The sequence below is a fragment of the Cavia porcellus genome, unplaced genomic scaffold (assembly GCF_034190915.1).
Source record: "Cavia porcellus strain 051 isolate PalLab524CR breed Dunkin Hartley unplaced genomic scaffold, mCavPor4.1 scaffold_20, whole genome shotgun sequence".
NCBI lineage: Eukaryota > Metazoa > Chordata > Mammalia > Rodentia > Caviidae > Cavia > Cavia porcellus.
In genome coordinates this window covers 19,732,109-19,752,844 of record NW_026947503.1, presented here as the reverse complement: position 1 = coordinate 19,752,844, position 20,736 = coordinate 19,732,109, and the positions used below count along the sequence as shown (strand labels likewise).

Here is a 20,736-nt window from a genome sequence, read left to right as displayed (position 1 = left end):
TGTGCCTCAGTCAGCTGCCTCCCTTTCACCAAGAGCCAGGTATGTTCTTCCTTCAGCTACAATTTAAGACTCCTGTGTTTTGAAACTATAGATGTCTGTTGATTTGATAGAAGTACTTTTACTGTGCATTGGCTTTCATTGAGGTGGTTCTATTTAATTCACTTTATTTTTGAGTGAACCATCAGGGTATCCCTGTAAGAATTCCAAGGTTGAAATTGAAGCTATAACAGCAGATGTAGCATGCAGATGAATGAGGCCTTAGCAGGGATTAGCACAGGACAGCAAAATCATTAACAACGCATGAACTTACAAAATTTTTATTTTGCATTAATTCTGTTCTTGTTTTGAAATTCTTATATTCTTTACAGAATAGTAATAAAGCAACTCTGATGAAGAAAACATATTCATGGTCTACCTGTTTATTTTGACAAATATTAATGGCTCTTAAAATTATTCTTTGTGAGATAACAAACATAATATTAGCACATGGAGCAAAGCTGAAATAATATAGAAAAGCACAGATAAACACCTTACCTAACAACCCATGACTAGAGATATTTGATTGTCTTTAAAGGAAAATTTAGCTCAGGATCAAATTATCATGGGGCTAAGGGGGTTAGGATTTAAGAGAAAGAGCTATCTGACTACTATTTAAACTGAAGTTTGAGTGAATGTTGAAATAGCACCAGACAAGGATACAACTATTAGCTATATTATTGTCAAGGCTGAATTTGAACATTGTTCCTACTGGAGACCTGTGGGATTCCTACACTTCAGAGTCCTACCTTGTCACAAGCTGAGCAGCTTAAAACTGCCCATCAACAGGACAAGGACTAGGACTGCCAGAGTAAGCTTATGGTGAGGAACAGGCAGAGGAAGGCAGAGGCAAGCGCTTTCAGACAGAGAATAAGAGAGAATATAAACCATGATGATGTTAACCCCACTCCCTGGGGAAAGAAGAACTAAGAACTGTTGTTGGAAAACGCCCTACTCTAGCTAACTTGTGTCTCCTATCAAGAGAAGGCAAGAAAATGAGTGAAAAGCAGGCAGCAGTGACCTTCGATTGTAAGTGAAATCTATTTTCTGGGGCTGGGCAGGAAGAGTTCCTGGAACACAAAGTTGTCCGACCCAATATTCAGTGTTTGTTTTTGTCACTGTTTTAGATCTCACTAAAGTCATCATGGATTCACTCATCGCAGCAAACACTCACTTTGGGTTTCGCCTTTTCAAAGAGTTGAAGAAAATACATGATGGCAACATCTTGTTTTCTCCTGTTGGTATGTCAACCGCCATTGGCATGCTTTTCCTGGTGACCGGAAGAGCCACCGCCTCCCAGTTGCAGAAGGTATGCAGTTTCTTTGCTGCCCATGCACAGACTTGTTTCAGAGAGCCGGCTCTCAAGCATTGCATTGAAAATAGGCTCATCTTACCTGCAGCCCAGGAAATAAAGACTGTGAGGTCATAAAGCAATTTCAGGTTTTTCAGGGAAATCCTGTGGCCTCTTAAATAACATTATATCACCTGCTCTTTGATGCTTGAAATTTCTGTGAGTGGGAGAAATTTCTTTGGAGTGAGCAGTCTTGACCAAAGTCATTATTCTCATAATTAAAAGCAGCAGTAAAACCTAAAACTCCTGGGAGAAGTGCCATAATCCCCACTGAGTATAAATTACACATCAAAGGTTAATCTAACAATAGATAAAGACCCCTTTAAAGAGATCAGAGGGCAGCCCAGGTCTTTTCATGGTTTTGTAAGGAGATAACGTTACCTACATATTACTGAGGTTGTTTTTTTAACAAGAGTCCACTTTCCCCTGACTGATTCCATGAAGGATTTTAGTGCTCTAAAACCTGAAATAATATTTTCTCCTTACCAGGTGTTCAACCTTGAAAAAGATACAGAAAGTACCAGAGTAAAGGGCGAAGAAAAAAAGGTGGGACAAATTTTTTGATTTTTTACAGTCTACAGCGTGGTTACCTTTTAGGTGTGAACTCACTGAGGAAAAGGAAAGACTAATATTTCACACTAATCATTAAGCAGTAATAATTACTGTAGCCAAATAACACTGCTAAATATATTAGCTCACTTTCTGTTGCTGTAACAAAATATCTCAGGCTGGATAATTTAAATATAAACAAATCTTCATTAAGCTCACAGTTCTGGAGGCTGAAAACCAGTTGCGGGGTGGCTCTATCAGTTTGGCTTCTAGTAAGAGCTTCCCTAGATGTGTTAAAATGTGGTGGATAAAGAAGAGATCCTGCCACATGCAGAGAGGCCAATCTTGTGGACTGGACTTGCTTTGTAACAACCCACTCTCAAGTACTAACTCATCCTGCAGGATAGCATTAAGTTTCTCTGAGGGCAGAGCCTCCAGTGACCTAACCGCCTCTCACTAGGTACCTACTGGGTTTATCATCTCCTGATGTCATCTACAGGGAACCATCCCTCTAACACAGAAACCCATCTGGGACAAACCACTTCCAAATGACAGCACTAAGATTATGTGATAATACAAACTCTTAATAGCAAGCACAGACTTTGATGGATGTTAACTACTCTGAACACTGGATGATTGAAAAGTCGTCATGGCAAAGTGAATGGATTTTGAGTTTTCAAACAGATTTGTGTTCAAATCTTGGCTCTTTAGCTTAAGAGTTGTTACTTTGGGGTAAATTATTTATCTTCTTTGATCCTTCATAAAATGTCTAGTAGGAGCATCTGGGACACTGGTAATTCATCCAGTGGTGGTGGTAGTAGGTGATAACACCAAATTCAATTCATATCTTGGTCCTTTGCTGATATTTCATTAAAAATATTAGCATAGCACCATGGATCTCCTGGGGTCTCCTCCAGCTCTAGCGCTCTAGTATTCATCACTCAGTCTTCTCCACTACAGAAAATGAGTCAAGCCTATTAGGTCAGGTTTAGAATCAGGGGATGATCAGAGTTCATAGAAAGGGCACAATTGTTCTGACAGTAGTTATACTCCAGTTCTATGACCACTTAAAATTGTAGCTCAAATAGTCCAGCTGCTTATTTCATAATCCTAAATGATAGATTAAGTATCAGACTTCCTTTTAGGATTTTCTTAGTAGAATCAAGTCTCACACCAGAGAAACCAAGTGATTTTTGATATGCATGTCTGATTTATTTCATGTAAGAGTATGTCATCAAGGCACATTCATTTACCTAGAAATGTCTCACATCTATCCTTTTTATGGCACAGTAGTGTTCTACCGTATAAATAGACCATGGCCTATCTATTCATTGGTTGATGAAACATTTGGGCTGTTTCCAAGACTTAACTATTACAAACTCGGTTGCTATATACATGGGTGTGCACATATCACTGTGAATGATGAATGATGTTGAACATATATTCACAAATTTATTTGCCATTTCTGCTTTTTCACCTGAGACATGTTTATTCATTTCAGATGAACACTTTTGGATTAAGCCTTTACACCTGATTTTTTGAATGATTTATATATTCTAGATATTATTTCCTTTTCTGAAGAGCAGCTGGCAAGATTATTTCCAGTTTTGTGGGTTCTGTCTTCACTCTGTTGATGATTTCTTTTGCTGTGTAAAAGATTTTTAATAAGATTAGTTCACAGTTATTGATTCTTTGTGAGATTTTTCTGTGTGATCAAGGTCTTGTTCATAAAGCCTATACCTTTGTCATTAGGAGTTCTGTGTCTCCTATCTTCCAGAGGATTTAGTTTTCTGTTTTAATAATTAGATATCTGTTCCATTTTGATTTAGCTTAGTGCATCATAAGGGATGTGTTTCTAGTTTTAGTTTTTGGTGGGTGGAAAGCTAGTTTTTATAGCATGATTTATTAAAGACCCTATATTCCTTCCAGTGAAAGTGTTTGGCCCCCTGGTCAAAACTACAGTGATTGGGTATGTGTGGAGTTGTTTTCCATTTTCTAGTCTATTCCATTGCTCCTTTGGTCTGTGCTTTTTTTTTTCTTCTGGCACCATGTTGTTTGTGTACCTTTGTAGTATAATTGCAAGTCACAGATTATGATGCTTGCTTCCATTTCTTTGTTGCCCGGAATTGCTTTTGCCATTCTAGGTTTCTTGTGGTTCTAAGTTAATTTTAGATTGTGAAGAAAGCTGTCAGTATTCTGTAAGGAATTCTACTTTGATTGGGACTGCATTGAATCTGTATCATATGGTCATTTTTGCTACATTCGTTTTTTTCTACCCAATAATAAGGGATATCTTTCCATTTTCTGATATACTGGTTGATCTTTTTTTTAGAGCACTTTACTTTTCAGAGTAAGGTCTATTACTTACTTCCTTACATTGATTCCTAAATGTTTTATTTTTTTGGATGCCATGTGGTTTCCTTGATTTCTCTCTCAGTGAGTTTGTTATTTGCGTACAGGAATGCTACTGATATTTGAGTGTTGACTTTTATGCAGCTATACTACTAAATTTGACTATTACATTTAAAAGGCTTTTGGTGGAATTTTTGGGACCTTCTACATGAAAAATCATGCAATCTGAAAATGATGATAATTTAACTTCTTCACTTTGTATCTTTATTATTTTTTATTTATTTCCCTTGTCTAATTACTATGGCTAATGTTTTCAGAACTATATTGGATAGGTGTGGTGATAGTGGAAACCTTTGTCTTGTTTCTGATTTTAGAATGAAAACTTGCAGTTTTTGAGCATTTATTAAGATTTCAATTATTTTTGTCATAGATAAATTTGTGATTAATACAATCCAATTCTAATTTTATGTATGTTTTAAAAAATCATGGATGGGTGTTGGACTTTGTCAAATGCCTATTCTACATCTGTTAAGATGATCATATGGTGTTTGCCCTTGGCTCTGTTAATATATTATATTTATTGATTTGCATATGTTGAACCATCCCTGAATTTGTGGGATGAATCCTACTTTATTATAGTATATAATCTTCTTGATAATTTGCTGTGTTCTGTTTACCAATATCTTATTGGGGATTTTTGCATCTAAGTTCATTAGAGAGATTGACCTGTAGTTCTCTTTCTTATTTGGATCCTCTTCTAGTTTTGGTATCAGGTTGACGCTTACTTCCAGGAATGAGTTTGGGAGTATTGCTTCCCTTTCAATTTCATTAAAGAGTTTAAGAAACAGCAGAAGCAGGCCATCATTAGGACTCTCTCATGAGTAACCAGCATGGGTGGAAAGAAGCAGTCAGCCCAGCCCCCACATGCATGCTGGCCACCACTGGGTCTCTCCTGCAGTTAACCAGTGCAAGCCAGGAGAACCAGCCAGTGAAGCCTCCATGTGCATGACAGCTGCTATTAGGACTGTCCTACAGGTAATCAGCACAGGTGGGGAGAAGCAGCTAGTCTAGCCCCCAAATATACACCGGCTGCCACTGGGACTCTTTCATGGATAGCCAGTGTGAACCTATAGAAATAGCCAGTCATGCCTAGGAGAAGCCACAAGTGTCTGGAGAAGTTTGCCCCATACCTCATTGTCTCCTGGGGAACCTGGGTTAGGAGAAACTCAGGTGCCTGACCCAGACCCATACATTAAGGATGGTTAACAAATGTGGGAAGTACCTGAGACCCAACAACCTTCTCATCTGGAAAAACCCAGAAAAATATCAAGATGAAGGAGCAAAAGACAATCTCTGGCTTCCATCCCAAATAGAACAAGTCCAGGAGACATGGACATGGAAGAAAATAGAAGTCGTATACCTGAACTTTCTGAGATGATGGTGACTGAAGTAAAAAAACTATTTCATGAGGCTGTAAAAAGAATTAGATCAGAAATAATATCTCTGGTAAAAGAAGAAATAACAAACATATAATAAAAGTTGCTGAAGATATCTAAAGAAGACATAGATTACAAAAGAGGATAGGAGAATGAGGGAAATTTTGAATGAAAAATATAGAGCATGATTGGAATGCTTGACTCAAAGTACATCCAGGAAATTAAAAACTCCATCATAAGCTGGAAAAACCATTGAAAGAAACTGAAGATACATTTTCAGACCTTGAAGATAGGATAGCAGCTAATGGTGAAAGGAAAAATTTCTTAAAAGTAACAAGAAACCAGTAAATAACAACTCAATGGCTGAAAGATGATGCCAAGAAAAGTAATTTAAGAATGATAGGTGTCAGCAAAAATGTTTTGTTTGCAGGAGTCAACAGAAATGACATAAGGAGACTACAGAAGTATTAGCAGAGAATTTCCCAAGCATGGGAAAATGACATGACATACAGATAAGCGAGACATATAGTCTCCAACTAGCCATAACCAAAAGGAATCCACACATAGACATATAATAGTCAAGATCCCAGAAATTCAGGACAAGAAAAGAATATTAAGAGCTGTTAGAGAAAAGATCAGATCATCTATAAAGGAAAACCTATCTGAATCATGACAGACTTTTCAACACAAACCATCAACAAGAGGAGCTTGGAGTGAAGTATCTCAAGTTTTAAAAGAAAACAATTTTCAACCCAGATTGACATGCCCTGCAAAAATATCTTTGAAAACTGATGGAGAAATAAGGTTTTTTTAAATGAAGAACAACTGAACAAATTCATGACCACCAAGTCAATCCTACAAAGAATACTGAATAATATTCTAGAGATAGATAAAAAATGATCAGAGCTCAGGAATAACAGCCAAGTGGGATCACTGATTGGGACAGACAGTTGAATGGAGGGCAAAAGTGGGAAGACAACAGCAGGCAAAAAGTACTTCAGAGATGAGTCAGTGCATGTTGGCTATAATCATTAACATAGATGGCCTCAGTTCACCAATAAAAAGAAACATAAGCAGAGTGGATCAAGACACAAAATCCATCAATATGTGGTATACAAGAAACACGTTAACTTGAAAGGAAATTCATAGACTGAAAGTCAAAGGAGAGAAAACAGTGCTCATGCAACAGGAAGCCAGGAAAAAGGCTAACTTGTCCATCAACTGCAGAAGGAATAAGAAAGGTATGGCACTTTTATACAATGAAAAGGTACTCAGCCATAAAAAGGATAGTCATGAGATTCTTGCAGATAAATGGATGCAACTTGTGATCATGCTCTTGGGTGAAATGGTTCAGACTCACATAGGTGAACAGGATGTTGTCTTCCTAGTGTAAAATACTGAAGGAGTTAGTGATATCAAGAAGGTTCAATAGATATTGTGAAAGGGAAAAGGGAAGAAAACATCTAAAAAGGGAAGGTGGTAGTCATTGGTGATTCCTTATTATTTTGTTTTGAAGTTCTGTATTATTTTATTTTTTGTTGCTTTTGCTTGATTTTATTACATCTGATGGCATGGATGGCTGTTTCAAAGATAAAAATATATTATGGTAGCCATTTTTGGTTTCCTATTATCTTGTTTTGAAATCCTGTATCACTGTCACTGCTTTGTTTTGATTGGTTTTATTATGCTTTTAAAATTTTTATTCTCTTAAAATAATTAAAAGGAAAGAAGTAGCAGTATTATGTCTTCCATAAATTTCTTGTAGAATTTAGCCAGGAATCATGATGACCTGGACTTTTTCTGTTGGTAGGTTTTCATTTATGTCATCAATTTCATTGATTTATATTGGGTTACTTAGAATCTTTATATTTTATTGTCTCAGCTTTGATAATTTATATGTATCTAAGAATCTGTAAATTTATTTTGTTTTTTCATCTTATTTAAATATAGATTCTCCAGGTAGTTACTGATGGTCTTCTGGATATCTGCAGGATATGTTGTGATTTCACCCTTTTCATTCCCAGCTGCTTGGACCTGAGAATGTATCCATTCTGCCAGTCTGTTTCTTTTGTTTGGTGAATTAACACAGTATATATTGATGGTTCTAGCTGATATGTATTGACTTATTCTTGTCATGCTATTTTCCTATTGTTTCTTCTCTGTTTAATTGCTTGCTTTGCTGAATTGATTCATTCTGTTGAAGTTCATGGAGTTGTAGTCTTTATTATCCATTCCTAGAATATCCTCTAGAACATTTTTGAGTGCTAATTTGGTGGTTATGAATTTCTTTATGTGTTCTTTTTCATGGAAGTATCTTATTTCTTCATCAATTTTAAAAGATAGTTTTGTGGGGATACATCAGACGGGGTAGGAGGTTGTTTTCATTTAAGACTTGAAATTCATCACTACAAGTTCTCCTTGATTTAAGGGTGTTTGTTGGGAAGTCTGCTGTGATTCTAATGGACTTTCATTTGTAGGTGGTCTGTTTTCTCTAGCAGTTTTTAATTTTCTCTTCTCATGTTAAATTTCTGGAATACTGATTAATATATGCTTTGGTGTGATTATTTTTGACCATGGCTAATTGGACTTTTATATCCCTCATTTATCTGTATTTCAAATTCCTTTTCTATGTTTGGGAAGTTTTCTGTCATTATTTCTGTGAACAAGTTTTTTTCTTTAATGTCATTTGTACTATGTTCTACTTTTTCATTGGCTCTGATCAATCTTATGTTATTCTTCCTTTCATAATGCAGCAGGTGCTGTATTGATTTTTCATGGTTCCTCACTATTTTTAAGAAAGTTTACTTTGCATGACTGCTAGGCACAGTCTTGTCTCCTAGCAATGACATTCTGTCCTCACATTGGTTCATTATACTGCACATACTTTCATCAGACTATGTAATCTCCTAGGTATCTAACTGAATCTGTCTCATGGAATAATCCTTTCCTATTTTGGGCATTCATGTTTTCCATGGTTTTGCTATGCTGTTCTATTTTTTATTTTTATCATTTTAGATTCCCTAATCATGTCCTCCTTAATATGGCCATTGTCTCTGATGTTATCTAAGCAATTATTTCTCTTTTGATTTTTTTTAGAGTCTCATTCATTTGCTTTGTTACTTCTGCTGTTACTACTTCAGGGAGTCCAGGTGGGTGGCTTTTGAATTGTTTTACCTCACTGCCTATTGGGTTTGCCTTTGGTGGGCTGGAAGGCTGAGGTTGTGTTTTGAGTCTGTCTTCTGATTTTCCATTTTTAAAGTTTTAATTCCTGTGTTGATGCTCATAATTATTTATGGTAGGTATTCTTATTGATAATTTCAAGAACCCTTAGGAAATAACTCTTTGTCAGAGATGACTTCCAGTTTAGCTGGATTTTGGGGTTTGATTCTGTTGCAAGAACCTATTTCTTCAATTTAGTGGGAATGAAAAGTTGCTGTATACTTGGCCTAGGCTCTGGTTCTGGTACTGGGCTATAGCTCTGTTTATGACCCGCAGGCAATCTCAATCTTGGCATAAAAGAAGAAAAACTGGTAAGAACAATTATATCACTACTACTTCTAAAGTAGTAGACTCATTAATAACAATAACATCAAACACAGAAAATTACAAGTTGGTAATTACTAATTTCCCACCTTTAACTACATAAATAGGATTTGTAGTAATATAACAAATTTTAAAACAAACTAGAAAGTTATGTACAGTAAATACTACCTCCATATGTGATTTTACCCTCAAGAAAGAAAAGTTAAAAAGAATTACTAGAAAAAAATAGAGAAACAGAAGAAGAGAAAGGGATTACAAGTAAGGTTGGGGACAAATAAAGATTGCACAAGCTTTGGGAACTAGTGAAGTAGACAAGAGGAAAAGAAAGAAGGAAGACATGGAAATGAACAGAACAAAACAAACAAAAATTAAAAAGCTGTACACAATGGTATCATTTGTAAAAATAAAAACAGTAAAAAAGAAAGAATAGAAAATAAAAATTAAATAAAAAACAAAGAAAGGAAGAAAAGTAGGAAACAAATATATCCACTTTACTGCATATCTCTGCTGTCACTGGTTGGCAGAGGGAGCAGACAGAACTCTGATCTCTGCTGATCCCATTAAGACAGCAGTGAAATTATGGCAGTGCCAGATAATGGCAACAAATCTGGGCCTTTAGTTCCTGAAGTTCAGGGTGCTCTTGGTTTCTGCCTTTGTAGCCCTAGATTTTTAGACCATAACACTCCAAATGAATCCTGGTTGCTTGTATTCAGCTTCCTGACATCCCATCAGTTTGAGCTCGGTTGCACCTCACCCTGACATTTGGTGTCAGCTTGCAGCTGCAAGGTGGTGCCACCCGTAAAACTGTTCTGAGTTCTTACTTACTTTGGGCCCTTTCCAAGTGACTACTGGCCAACTGACCCCTCCTGGGAGCATTTGCACTCAATTAATTTACCAGTTACTATAGTTTGCAGTCTTTACTGCTGCAGCCCACGGGTGTATTTCTCTGTGGAGGCCTCCTGGATCACCAGTAGTCACCATGCCTCTGCAGCCACCATGCCTTTGAATCACCCTCCCGTGCCATAAGCCAGGGGTTGAGGAGAAAGTGCCATTTGCCACTTCCCTCCTGTATGCTGTGATCCTTCTTCCCTTACACTATGGACTCGAGTTTTCACTTCTGATTCTTGCTGCATCCCACAAATTCACTTCTTCTTTTCCTCACGTTCCTTTATTCCAGTACCTGGATGCCAAATATTAGAGATGCTGTTTGTTGCTCACTATCATATTTCTCTGCCATATTTTGGGAAGCCTTGCTAAAACAGGCTTTTTAAAAGCTGACATTGTCGCACATACATGTAGTCCTAGCACTTGGTGGGGAGGAGGCTCAAGAAGGAGAATTGCAGTGAGTTTGAGGCCAGCCTGGGCCACACAGTGAGTTCAAAACCTGTTTGAACTACATAGTGAGACCCTGTTTCAAAAAGCAAAACAAATCAGCTTTAGTATGATAACTCACGTATCATACAGTGGAACCATTTAAAGCATGCAATTCAGTGGTTCTCAGAGAAAGGTGCAACCGTCATTACCATCAGTTTTGGCACGTTTCATTACCCCCCAAATAACCATCTCTTGTTCTCCCATGTTTTTCCCCAGTCCTGGGTCCAACTAACCCTGTTTTCTCCAGCCCTGGCCCTGGCTAGTCACTTATCTACTTTCTGGCTCAATATTTTTGCCCATACTGGGTATGGTTTTTAAATCTTTTAAATCTAACTTTAATTGTATATATACTTTCATTAATATTTTCCCTTTCTTCTCTCCCTCTTGAACACTGAAGCTTCTTGTAAACACCATTCTACTCTCTATAGTACTGCTATGAGACATTTTTACTGGTGATCATATGAAGTATTTTAAGGGATTTCTAATGGTAAGCCATTCCTTCATTGGTGGGATAACCAACTTGGTCATGGTATTTCACAAATCATACATTGTTATGTTAGAATTGCTAATATTATAAGTTTTTAAAAGTGTGTTTTATAAAAAAACCAATCATCAGTATTTTTTCTTGTAGTATGCTTGTCTGCATTTGGTAACAAAATAATACTGGATTCTTAAAATGAGTTGAGAAATATTTCCTCCTGTTCTGTTCTCTGAAAAACTTTGTATGACTCAGAAACTCATCTCATTTATCAGGTAGAATTTGCAATAAAACTGTCTTGTCCTGGTAATTTTTCTCTTTTTTGTGATGGTTTAGGTTTTTGTTTACTCATTGAATTTCATTAAAAGACATTTTATTTCCTGCTAATTTCTTTTTGTGTGTATTCTATAAATATTTTTTGTGGTTACCATTGTAACCACAAACAAAAAAATTAAATTTATAACAATATATTATTTTAAACTAAAAATCACTTAACTTCAATCACATGTAAACTCTATTTCCTTTTTCTTTTTTTAGTGTATCTTGACCATTTTTTATAAAATTGCCTGTAGAGAAGAGAGGTCTTTATTTTTATAAAAATTTAATTTTATTTTATTAATACCTGTTTGCAATTCATGCAGTTTACTGTCATCTTGGGGAGTGGTTACATGCATATTACTGCTTTTGATTTCTAACTCCCTTCCCCTTCCTTTCTCCTCCTCTCTGGTTCCTCTATCACAGTTTTTCATACTTGTTGATACTATTGTCTTAGCTCACATTGTGTCACTGAAGTTATTAGTGGCCAGAACATGGTATATATATATATTCCATGTCTTTTCATTTCTGCTTTTCTTTTGTGGTATTGTTGGGGACAATTATCCTTTTTGTTACTACATGTTTATTAACATAGATTCATAATTACTTTTTGTACTTTAAAAATTTCCATACCAAATTAAAACTGATTTACTCAGTTGCATTATAATAATATAGAATCCCGTGATACAGTTAACTTCCTAGTAGAGATTTTTTTTCTGGAATGAAATCTTAGGATGTTATCACTTTGAATTAATTTCTTAGCTTGAGGTTTCATAAACTGCAGAAGTACTATAATTTAAACATAAAAGCACGTTTGATGGCTGTTTTTCTCCTTTTCACCAATATATAGGTGAAGTTAATGACGAATTGCTCACTGGAGAAACAAAACTTACATCAATTTTGCCTTCTCTATAGCTCCAGTCCATTGATCTGCTCATAGCACATTTCAGTTAATCCAAGAGGTTAAGCCTTTTTGAGGCTTCTAGGAGTCAGAAGGTAGCTGGAGATGAAATTCAGCCTCAGAGATTTTGATAGAGCATCACTCGCACTAACATTTTCAATGGAATGTGATCAAATATTCATTAATTTTTCATAAAAATGAACAGTGTCTACTTGTCAGTTATTAGTCTAGGCATTAAAAACTTGAGAACAAATAGAGACAAAACAATGGAACCAATCCATGGACACATGGGCTTCATATCTAAAGGAAGATGCCTTTTCTGTGTCTGGTGCAATCAGAAATTGGTCATTTACTTCAAAACTAAAATACTTCTGTTTTGCACTCTCTGTGAATGGAAACAAACAGCCAGCACTCGGCAGGCAATGGGATAATGTTTCTCTGTGTCCCAGGGAAGCATTCTGAGTCAGCTGACTCCGCCATGGAGCACCCCTCAGCCTTTAATTAGAACACTGATGTTCTTATAGAAATGTACAGAAAAGTACCTGTCCTACATCGGAATAGGTACAAATCTTATTTCAGTTGAATACATAACTCAAATTACACCATTTTGAGTTATTTTTCTTGTTCACTATCTAGAACAGAAATTTCTAAACGTTAGTGTAAAAGAATTATCTGAAGAACCATCTACTTTCTGCAAGTGCTTAGAGTCCATGGGTAGATAAAAACAAATACATGAAACACATGGTGGGCAATTGCATTTGAAACCAAAAGCACAAACTAGTCAGTAAAGAAAAGTTTCTGAAATTGGACTGGTGAAGAAGAATTCTCTATGGAGCTGAGATTCATCATGACTTATAACATGATTATATGCTTTGTGTAAAAGGCAGTTGACATCCAGGGGCCAGAGAGAAGGCACAGACTGCCCTGAATGGCATCCAACAGAGGGAAATTCCCAGTTGTCACACTCTTGGAGGAGAATGTAGTTTTGGTTTTGCCAAGATAACCCACTGAATTTTTGTCTTCATTTTCAAGATTGAGGAGACAGAAGAGATACACGAGCAATTCCAAACGTTTTTGAATGAAATAAGAAAACTCTCAGATGATTATGAATTGTACCTAGCCAATAGACTGTTTGGAGAGAAAACATATCTCTTTCTTCAAGTAAGTTTTGCAGTTTCTATCACATCTGTGTTAGTTACGAGTGACCAAATGGCTCTGTCAGGACAGGAGTTCTGGGGGCTTTTCCCAAAGTTAGCTGCATGGTTCTGCCCACATCACTGGTGGTCCTTCTGGCCTGCTTACCCAACATTCAACTTCTATTCAGTCCTGGTAACCTGATCATGATATTTGCCTTAATATCATTGTACCTGTGTAAAATCATACATGAAGGTACTCAAAATTATTTTTCCAGAGTCTAAAAATTCTTCTTGTGACATTAGTTGTCCCAGTGAACACAAAATTTTATTTAGAGATGCAGGCAATTGAAAGGTTGACTTTAAAATGTCTTTCTGTTTCTTCCCTGTTTCTCCTAAAGAAATATTTAGATTATGTTGAGAAATATTACCACGCATCTCTGGAACCTGTTGATTTTGTGAATGCAGCTGACCAAAGTCGAAAGAAGATTAATGCTTGGGTTGAAAGCCAAACAAATGGTAGAGTATGGGTGGGTCATTCATCAGGCGGACACTTCTTGACTACTTTCTGTGAGTGAAATCTTGGATTTGACCTTGCATGATTCCCTCTGGGAAGGGACTTGAGATGGTTTTGGCAGGGATTGAAAGACAAATTTGGGTTTGAGGGGTATGAGAAGGCCCTGCAGATAGTGATACAGTCACGGCAAGTGTAGAGAGATTCAAGGGAAAACAGTAAAGGAACCAAAAAAGCCAACAGGTGCAAGCAATTAGGGAAGAATTGTTTGTCCACGGATTATAATATATTTAATCTTCTATAAACTGGGTTCATGCCTATGTTCAGTTTATTATTTCTTTTATATCAAAGCATTTCTTTCTGAGCCAGAGTCCATAAGTGCAAATGTCTAGATGGTTTTCTTTTCTTTTTTAAGTGGATTCTTTATTCAAGACCTGTCTCTGCTGCCTACAGCTGGGACCACATGGGCATTGTCTCCATTTGTACATTGTGCCAGCTTGATACAACTTTTGTGTCCATCCCCAGCAAGGAATTAAATTAATTCCTCATGTAATTCTCCCTTTCTCATTCCCAAGCATGAGCCAAACATATATGAAATGCTGGAGAGAAATGTTAATGTGGAAATAGGCCATGCAGAGCAAGAACTGACATTTAACATTTGTATTCCAGTTATAAGAGATACCTCTGTTAAAAGAAACTGTATATCTTTTCATTCTTTAGAGAAATAAAATTAAAAGAATAAAAAGTAAGGGGTCTATCAGAAGGCTCACTGAAGCTAGGAATTTAGCTCAGTGGCGTAAGCGCCTGCCTCACAAGCACAAGTTCTTGAGTTCGATTCCTGATACAAAAAAAAAAAAAAAAAAAAAAAAAAAACACACAACAACAAAAAACAAACCAAACCAAACCAAAACAAAAAACTCTCACTGAATAGTATTTTTCAGAATTTAGTGTGGGGTGCATTGAACCAAGAATGCAAAATAGCAACACCCTTTCCCATAGAATAAGTACTCTCTAAATCTCAGGTACAAATTCTATTGCAAAGGTAAGAATAATAGTTAACAGTGGAGGCTTATGATATGCCAAATAGTGTTTCACATATATCACTCCTTTCATCAATTTGCAGATAAGATTTATTTCTATTTTTCATATGTGGAAACTGAGGCACACAGAACATAGATAGATTCTTCGCTGATAGAGGGCAAAACTAGGTGCAGAGTCAGTCTGGTCCCTGAGCCTGAACCACCAACCTCAGTTTATCTAGTGAGGTGAACAGGCAATGGACAAAATGAGAACCTCCACTGACTGCGACAGTAAACTCGTTGGCAGCAAAACCTTCAGGTATTGACCTGGCTGAGTTTTTAATTATTTGTCAAATCCATCTGTATCATATCTATCACACATATCATTTGTCATGTGGAACACCAGTCAATTCTTTGGTCTGTTTGCAGAAAAAATCAAGGATCTGTTTCCAGAAAACTCCCTGAGTAGCTCCACCAAGCTGGTGCTGATAAATGCAATTTATTTGAAAGGGAAATGGGATAAGGAGTTCAAAAAAGAAAATACCAAGGAGGAGGAATTTTGGCTAAATAAGGTATGATCTTTTATTGAATCAGTATGCTTATACATTGTTTTAGTTACTTATTGCTGGGACAAAAAACTCAACATCCAGTGTTAAGGGAAGAATAGTTTGTAGAGATTTCAGTCCATGATTGACTGGCTCTAAGGCAGTGTGAATGGAAGACAGGCACTGTAGAGGAGAAAAGTTTGTGGCAGGCAGAACATAGCAAAGCAAGCAAGGGTCGACCACAGCTCTTTCTATCCCTTATATCATATCCATCTACTTGGTGGGCAGCACTCACACCCTTAATCTTAGCGCTCTTGATCCTAGCATTGCACCATGAATCACGTATTCTAACTCCAGTTCCCTCTGAAAAAACCCCACCGATGACTGAATTAGACTTGAATAGGAGAGCATCTAAACACAAGCTCTAACACACATGTAATATAGAATGTAAAGTTATATTTAAGCTAATGTGCACTGGAAGATAGCAAATGTTCTTACGGAAATTCTAAGCTTTGGCATCTTTTTACACTGAACTAATTATTTTGGTGAGCTCACTTGGTTGCCTTATGACTCTTGCCTTACGTTTTTGACATTGTGTGCTCTATTGATTTGTTGCAGAGTGCAAGTAAATCTGTGCATATGATGGCACAGCGCCATTCTTTTAGCTTTGTTTATCTGGAGGACTTGCAGGCCAAAATTGTGGAGATCCCATATAAAAACAGTGAGCTCAGCATGTTTGTGCTTCTGCCCAATGATATTGATGGTCTGGAGAAGGTAAGCTCTTTGCATCTCCTTATTCGTGCTTTTATTTCCTGAGACTTTCACTTTGGGTTCTAGCACTTGCACCGAGTGAGTCAGTAAACAGGGCATCTGAATAGAAGCTGCTACCTGGCAGTGTCAGTACAAAGTATCTTTGTGTGCAGCAGCTGGAGATGTCCGTCTAAGGAGGAGCATTAAATGGTATCAGCCTTATTGAGGATAACCAGTATCCCAATATTTGGGGATGAGCTAAAATGAACACTGAAGGTTATATGAGAGTTCTAAGAAATGGTTGATATCTATGGATTCCTTTCCTGGAAAAAGCACATGCATATACAGAGCAAATTTTGTTTATCTGACATTTTGAGTTTATCTTTGATCCTTAGTTTTGAACCAGGTGACTTGAGTCATGAGTCACCCACTTTAGTTACAACATTCACATATCTAGAGTTTGGACTTCAAAAAGGCTTTATTTCAATTTTTTGCTCCTTTAGTAACTTTCTGACTGTTGAAGTTTTCTAATTTTCATGAACCTCAGTATTTTTCCAGGTATAAGTTTTGGCTTTAATGAGTGCTTAATATTATGCAAGATTGAGGAAAATGAATCCTAGAATGGGCCAAGGACATAGAAAGCACTCAATAAATGATATCTGCTAAGTGATTAAAATACAAGATTAAGAAAAATAAAATACCAGATTTAATCTGTGCTGTGAAATTTATATGGTAAGCTTATAAGTTAGAAGATATTTTGGGACAGCAAAATGATATTATACTCTCAAAGACCTCAAAGAAGTTTTGAAAACTGATTCAAAAGTCTTAGGTGTGGGAATTACCTCAAGTAAATAAAGCAGAAGACAAAAGCTGGCTTTCTGGGTGAAATCAGTAATTTCAACATTGAATGTACCAGGATACCTAGTTTGAAATTCATAGTAATTGACATTTCTATATGTGTAAAATTTAGCAGCGTCTATCACAAGGTTTGACACATACTAGATGTCTCTAAAGTGAATGAATGGGTGAGTGTTGACTAAAATTTGTAAACTTAATGGGGATAGTATCTATCAACTTGAAGGTGTTTAGGATAGATACATAATACTGTGACAGAGTTAAATTTTTTAATAGACGATCACTATGATAGGAACTATATATGACTAAAAAACTAAAGAGGGATGGAAAACAATGACCTACTAAAGATTGTCACAGAAATGACTTTTGAATCTTTCAAAACTGATTTTATGAGATTGAGTTTTCATGTATGCACAGAGAATTTAAATAGCGAAATAATGCCTGCCTACTATACAAAAGCAATAGTGTAGTGAAATAAAATTTTATTTGTCCTTAAATATTAATAATTTCTGACTAATATAAATCAAATACTGTACTGTTTTAAATTTTTATTGATGATTAATACAATCTGTCTTCTTTTAAAAAAATAGATTGTAGATAAAGTAAGTCCTGAGAAGTTAGTGGAATGGACCAACCCGGGACAAATGGAAACAAGGAACGTGAGTCTGCGCTTGCCTCGGTTCGAAGTGCAGGACACTTACGACCTGGAGGCTGCCCTGGTAGCTCTGGGGTTGGGAGAAGCTTTCAGCGAGCAGAATGTGAACTGCTCAGGAATGTGCCTGCAATCTGAGCTGCAGGCCCAGAAGTTCCTGCACATGTCCTTCCTGGAGGTGACCGAGGCTGGCACTGAGGCCACTGCAGCCACCAGCATGGCCTTTACTGTCTCATCAGACTCAGACTGTGAATATGTTCATTGTAATCATCCGTTCATCTTCTTCATCAGACATAATGATTCCAACAACATCCTCTTTTTCGGGAGATTTTCTTCTCCTTAAAACCGTCAGGGAGGCAGGCATCGTGGCACGTGCCTATAATCCTACTGCTCTAGGAGGCTGCGGCGGATCTTGCATGGTCCCGTCCTGGGCAACAGAGTGACTTAGCAAGAACTTGTCTCAAAATAAAATTTTAATAAATGGACTGGGGATGGCATGGGTTCAGCCCCACTATGAGAGGAGGTATAAGATGGGGAGGTAGGGAGTGAAGCGGGGGGGAGATCATGGCTTTTCTTAGAAAATGACAAGCTGAGTTGAAGCTGAATTGAAGTATTAGTAGAATTATGGAAAGTGTCCATGCATTGCAATTCCAATCTTGCCATTAAATCAATGATTTAATGACCACAATAAAGTATGTTTATAACTTTCCTTGAAAGTGAAATATCTTTTTGTGCCATGTGTAAGGTGAGTCAAACCAAAGATCATTCATTCATTCATTCTTGGTTTCCTTTTGAAAATAAATTATTCACACCATGAAGACTGTGGGCCCTTCAGTTCTGGTATTTTGAAAATTTATAATACACAAGTAAAATAGAATAATAATTTTCTCAATTATGTGTTACTTTTTTCTTTCACCAAGTTGCATGCAGAGAATTTAGAGACACATTCATGAAATGGAAATTAAAATTCACATGGGAGAATAACATAAATTAATAAGCCAAAGAAGATTTACATATTTCATCTTCTCTTCTAACATAGTGTGTTACCCATTTGCACAAACATTTTGATATCTAAAAGAAGCACGATAGTTGGGAACATATATATTGTGTTGATCAAAATACCTACCTTATCATTCAATTAGGCTTTAGAAAGTTGATACCTGGAATGATATTTAGAAATTATGCATTTGAAATTTTGGCCATTCTGAATAATGATGCTACCATAAGAACATTTTGTATATGTTTTTGCATAACTGTGATCTTTTTGCCAATTCCCCTTTCATTTTGTATTTTTTGAGTGAGATTTAGGTGTCACCAAATGGTATTTTCTTTTTCTGATGCTCCTCATTGTGGACGCATATTACTTTTATGGGTTTTTAATAAGAATACATTATTCATTTCTTGACAGTTTTGTTGAGCTCTAATTTAAATACCTTAAAATTCATACACTGTAAGTTACAATTCATTCATTTTTGCTAATTTTTCAGTGATGGACATCTATCATCATAATTCAGTTTTAAAATGTTTTCATATACAATGGAATATTACTCAGCTATAAAGAGGATGATCTTGAAGCTTTATAAGTAAATGGAGGCAACTTGAGACTATCCTGATAAGTGAAATAAATCAGACTCACATTTGTAAATATCATATTGTCTCTCTAGTATAAAAAATAACAAACTGAAAAAGTAATGATTCAAAATGTATAATATTATGACAATGAAAAGAAAATAAAGTGCTCTAAAGGATATAATTGTATGTGTATATAAGTGTGCAAGATAGATAACCATGCTACTAAGTTTTTGTTAGTTCATCAAACAGAATGGTTTGTACTGGCACTGACTGTCTACTTTTTATGCTTTGATTTTGTGACGAGCAGCTACTTCTAAGATAACAATATGTAATTTATAAACTAGTGATTTCTTACTTTTTGTGAAATTCTGTATTATTTCTATCCCTTTTTATGATTTGATTTTTTTCTCTAAATAAAAAAAATCCTTTTTCCAGTTGCCACTTCGCATCCCAGGCAATCGTTGTTTTTTCTTTTTTCTTTTTCTTTTTGTCTTCATAATCTTAAAAATTTTTGTATAAATGGAATCCTACAATATATAATATTTTACATCTGGCTTTTTTAAAGCATGATTTTGAGGTTTATCTTTATATATTGATGAGCATGTATTTTTTTTTTTTTTTGTCTTTTTCCTTTTTACTGGTACCAGGGATCGAACTCACGACCGCCTGCTTGCAAGGCAGGTGCTTATGCCGCTGAGCTAAATCCCCAGCCCCTTGATGAGCATGTATTAATGCAGCACATATTGATTCTTAATTCTTCTTTATTGTTGAATCTACTTCATGGATTATTCCCATTTTTTGGCTCTTATGAGTAATGCTGCTATGAACAGTTCTATAAAGATCTTGGTATAGACATAGGTTTTCACTTAAGTAGATCTTTATGAGTAGAATTACAGGTCTATGATGAATTTCTTGGCTTTTTAAGAAAGTGCAAACTATTTTCCAATGTTTTCACTTTACATTGCCACCAGCAATGTATAAAGTTCTAGACTTTATATTCTTGCCAATATCATTAATGTGTCATTATGATTATAGTCATTCTAATGATAGAAGTGATATCTCATTGTGGTTTCATTTACATTTCTTTAATGATTAGGTTGAACATTTTTATGTATTTACTTGTCAGTTGTATGATTTCTGTAGTGAAATACATAATCATACCATTTGCTCATTTTAAAATTAGGTAGTTTGTTTTCTTAGTTTATTTACTGCATTAAAAGTCTTTTTTATATAGTGATAAATCATTTATTTCAATATACACACACTCTATGTTGTCTTTTTTCTTATTCCTGTCTTTGAAAATGTTTTTAAAATAACTTATATACCATGACTTTTTTGTATGTCATATATTTCTACATTAA

General features: G+C 35.9%; 1 protein-coding gene across 1 annotated transcript; it reads left to right on the top strand.

Moving 5' to 3' along the window:
- Window positions 1-719: 719 nt before the first annotated feature.
- On the top strand, window positions 720-18,512 carry Serpinb13 (serpin family B member 13). The gene is made up of 8 exons (XM_003474030.2): window positions 720-1,065; window positions 1,164-1,345; window positions 1,877-1,933; window positions 13,368-13,496; window positions 13,870-13,987; window positions 15,431-15,573; window positions 16,165-16,320; window positions 17,742-18,512. Exons 1-8 carry the CDS (start codon window positions 1,032-1,034, stop codon window positions 18,144-18,146), a joined length of 1,224 nt encoding a protein of 407 aa, XP_003474078.2. The 5' UTR covers window positions 720-1,031; the 3' UTR covers window positions 18,147-18,512.
- Window positions 18,513-20,736: the final 2,224 nt, after the last annotated feature.

Coding starts and splice junctions, on each gene's coding strand:
- Serpinb13 (XM_003474030.2), top strand. CDS start 1,032: ATGAGTGAAAAGCAGGCAGCAGTGACCTTCGATT. Junction 13,988..15,430: donor GGTTGAAAGCCAAACAAATG/GTAGAGTATGGG, acceptor GTCTGTTTGCAG/AAAAAATCAAGGATCTGTTT. Junction 16,321..17,741: donor ATATTGATGGTCTGGAGAAG/GTAAGCTCTTTG, acceptor TTAAAAAAATAG/ATTGTAGATAAAGTAAGTCC.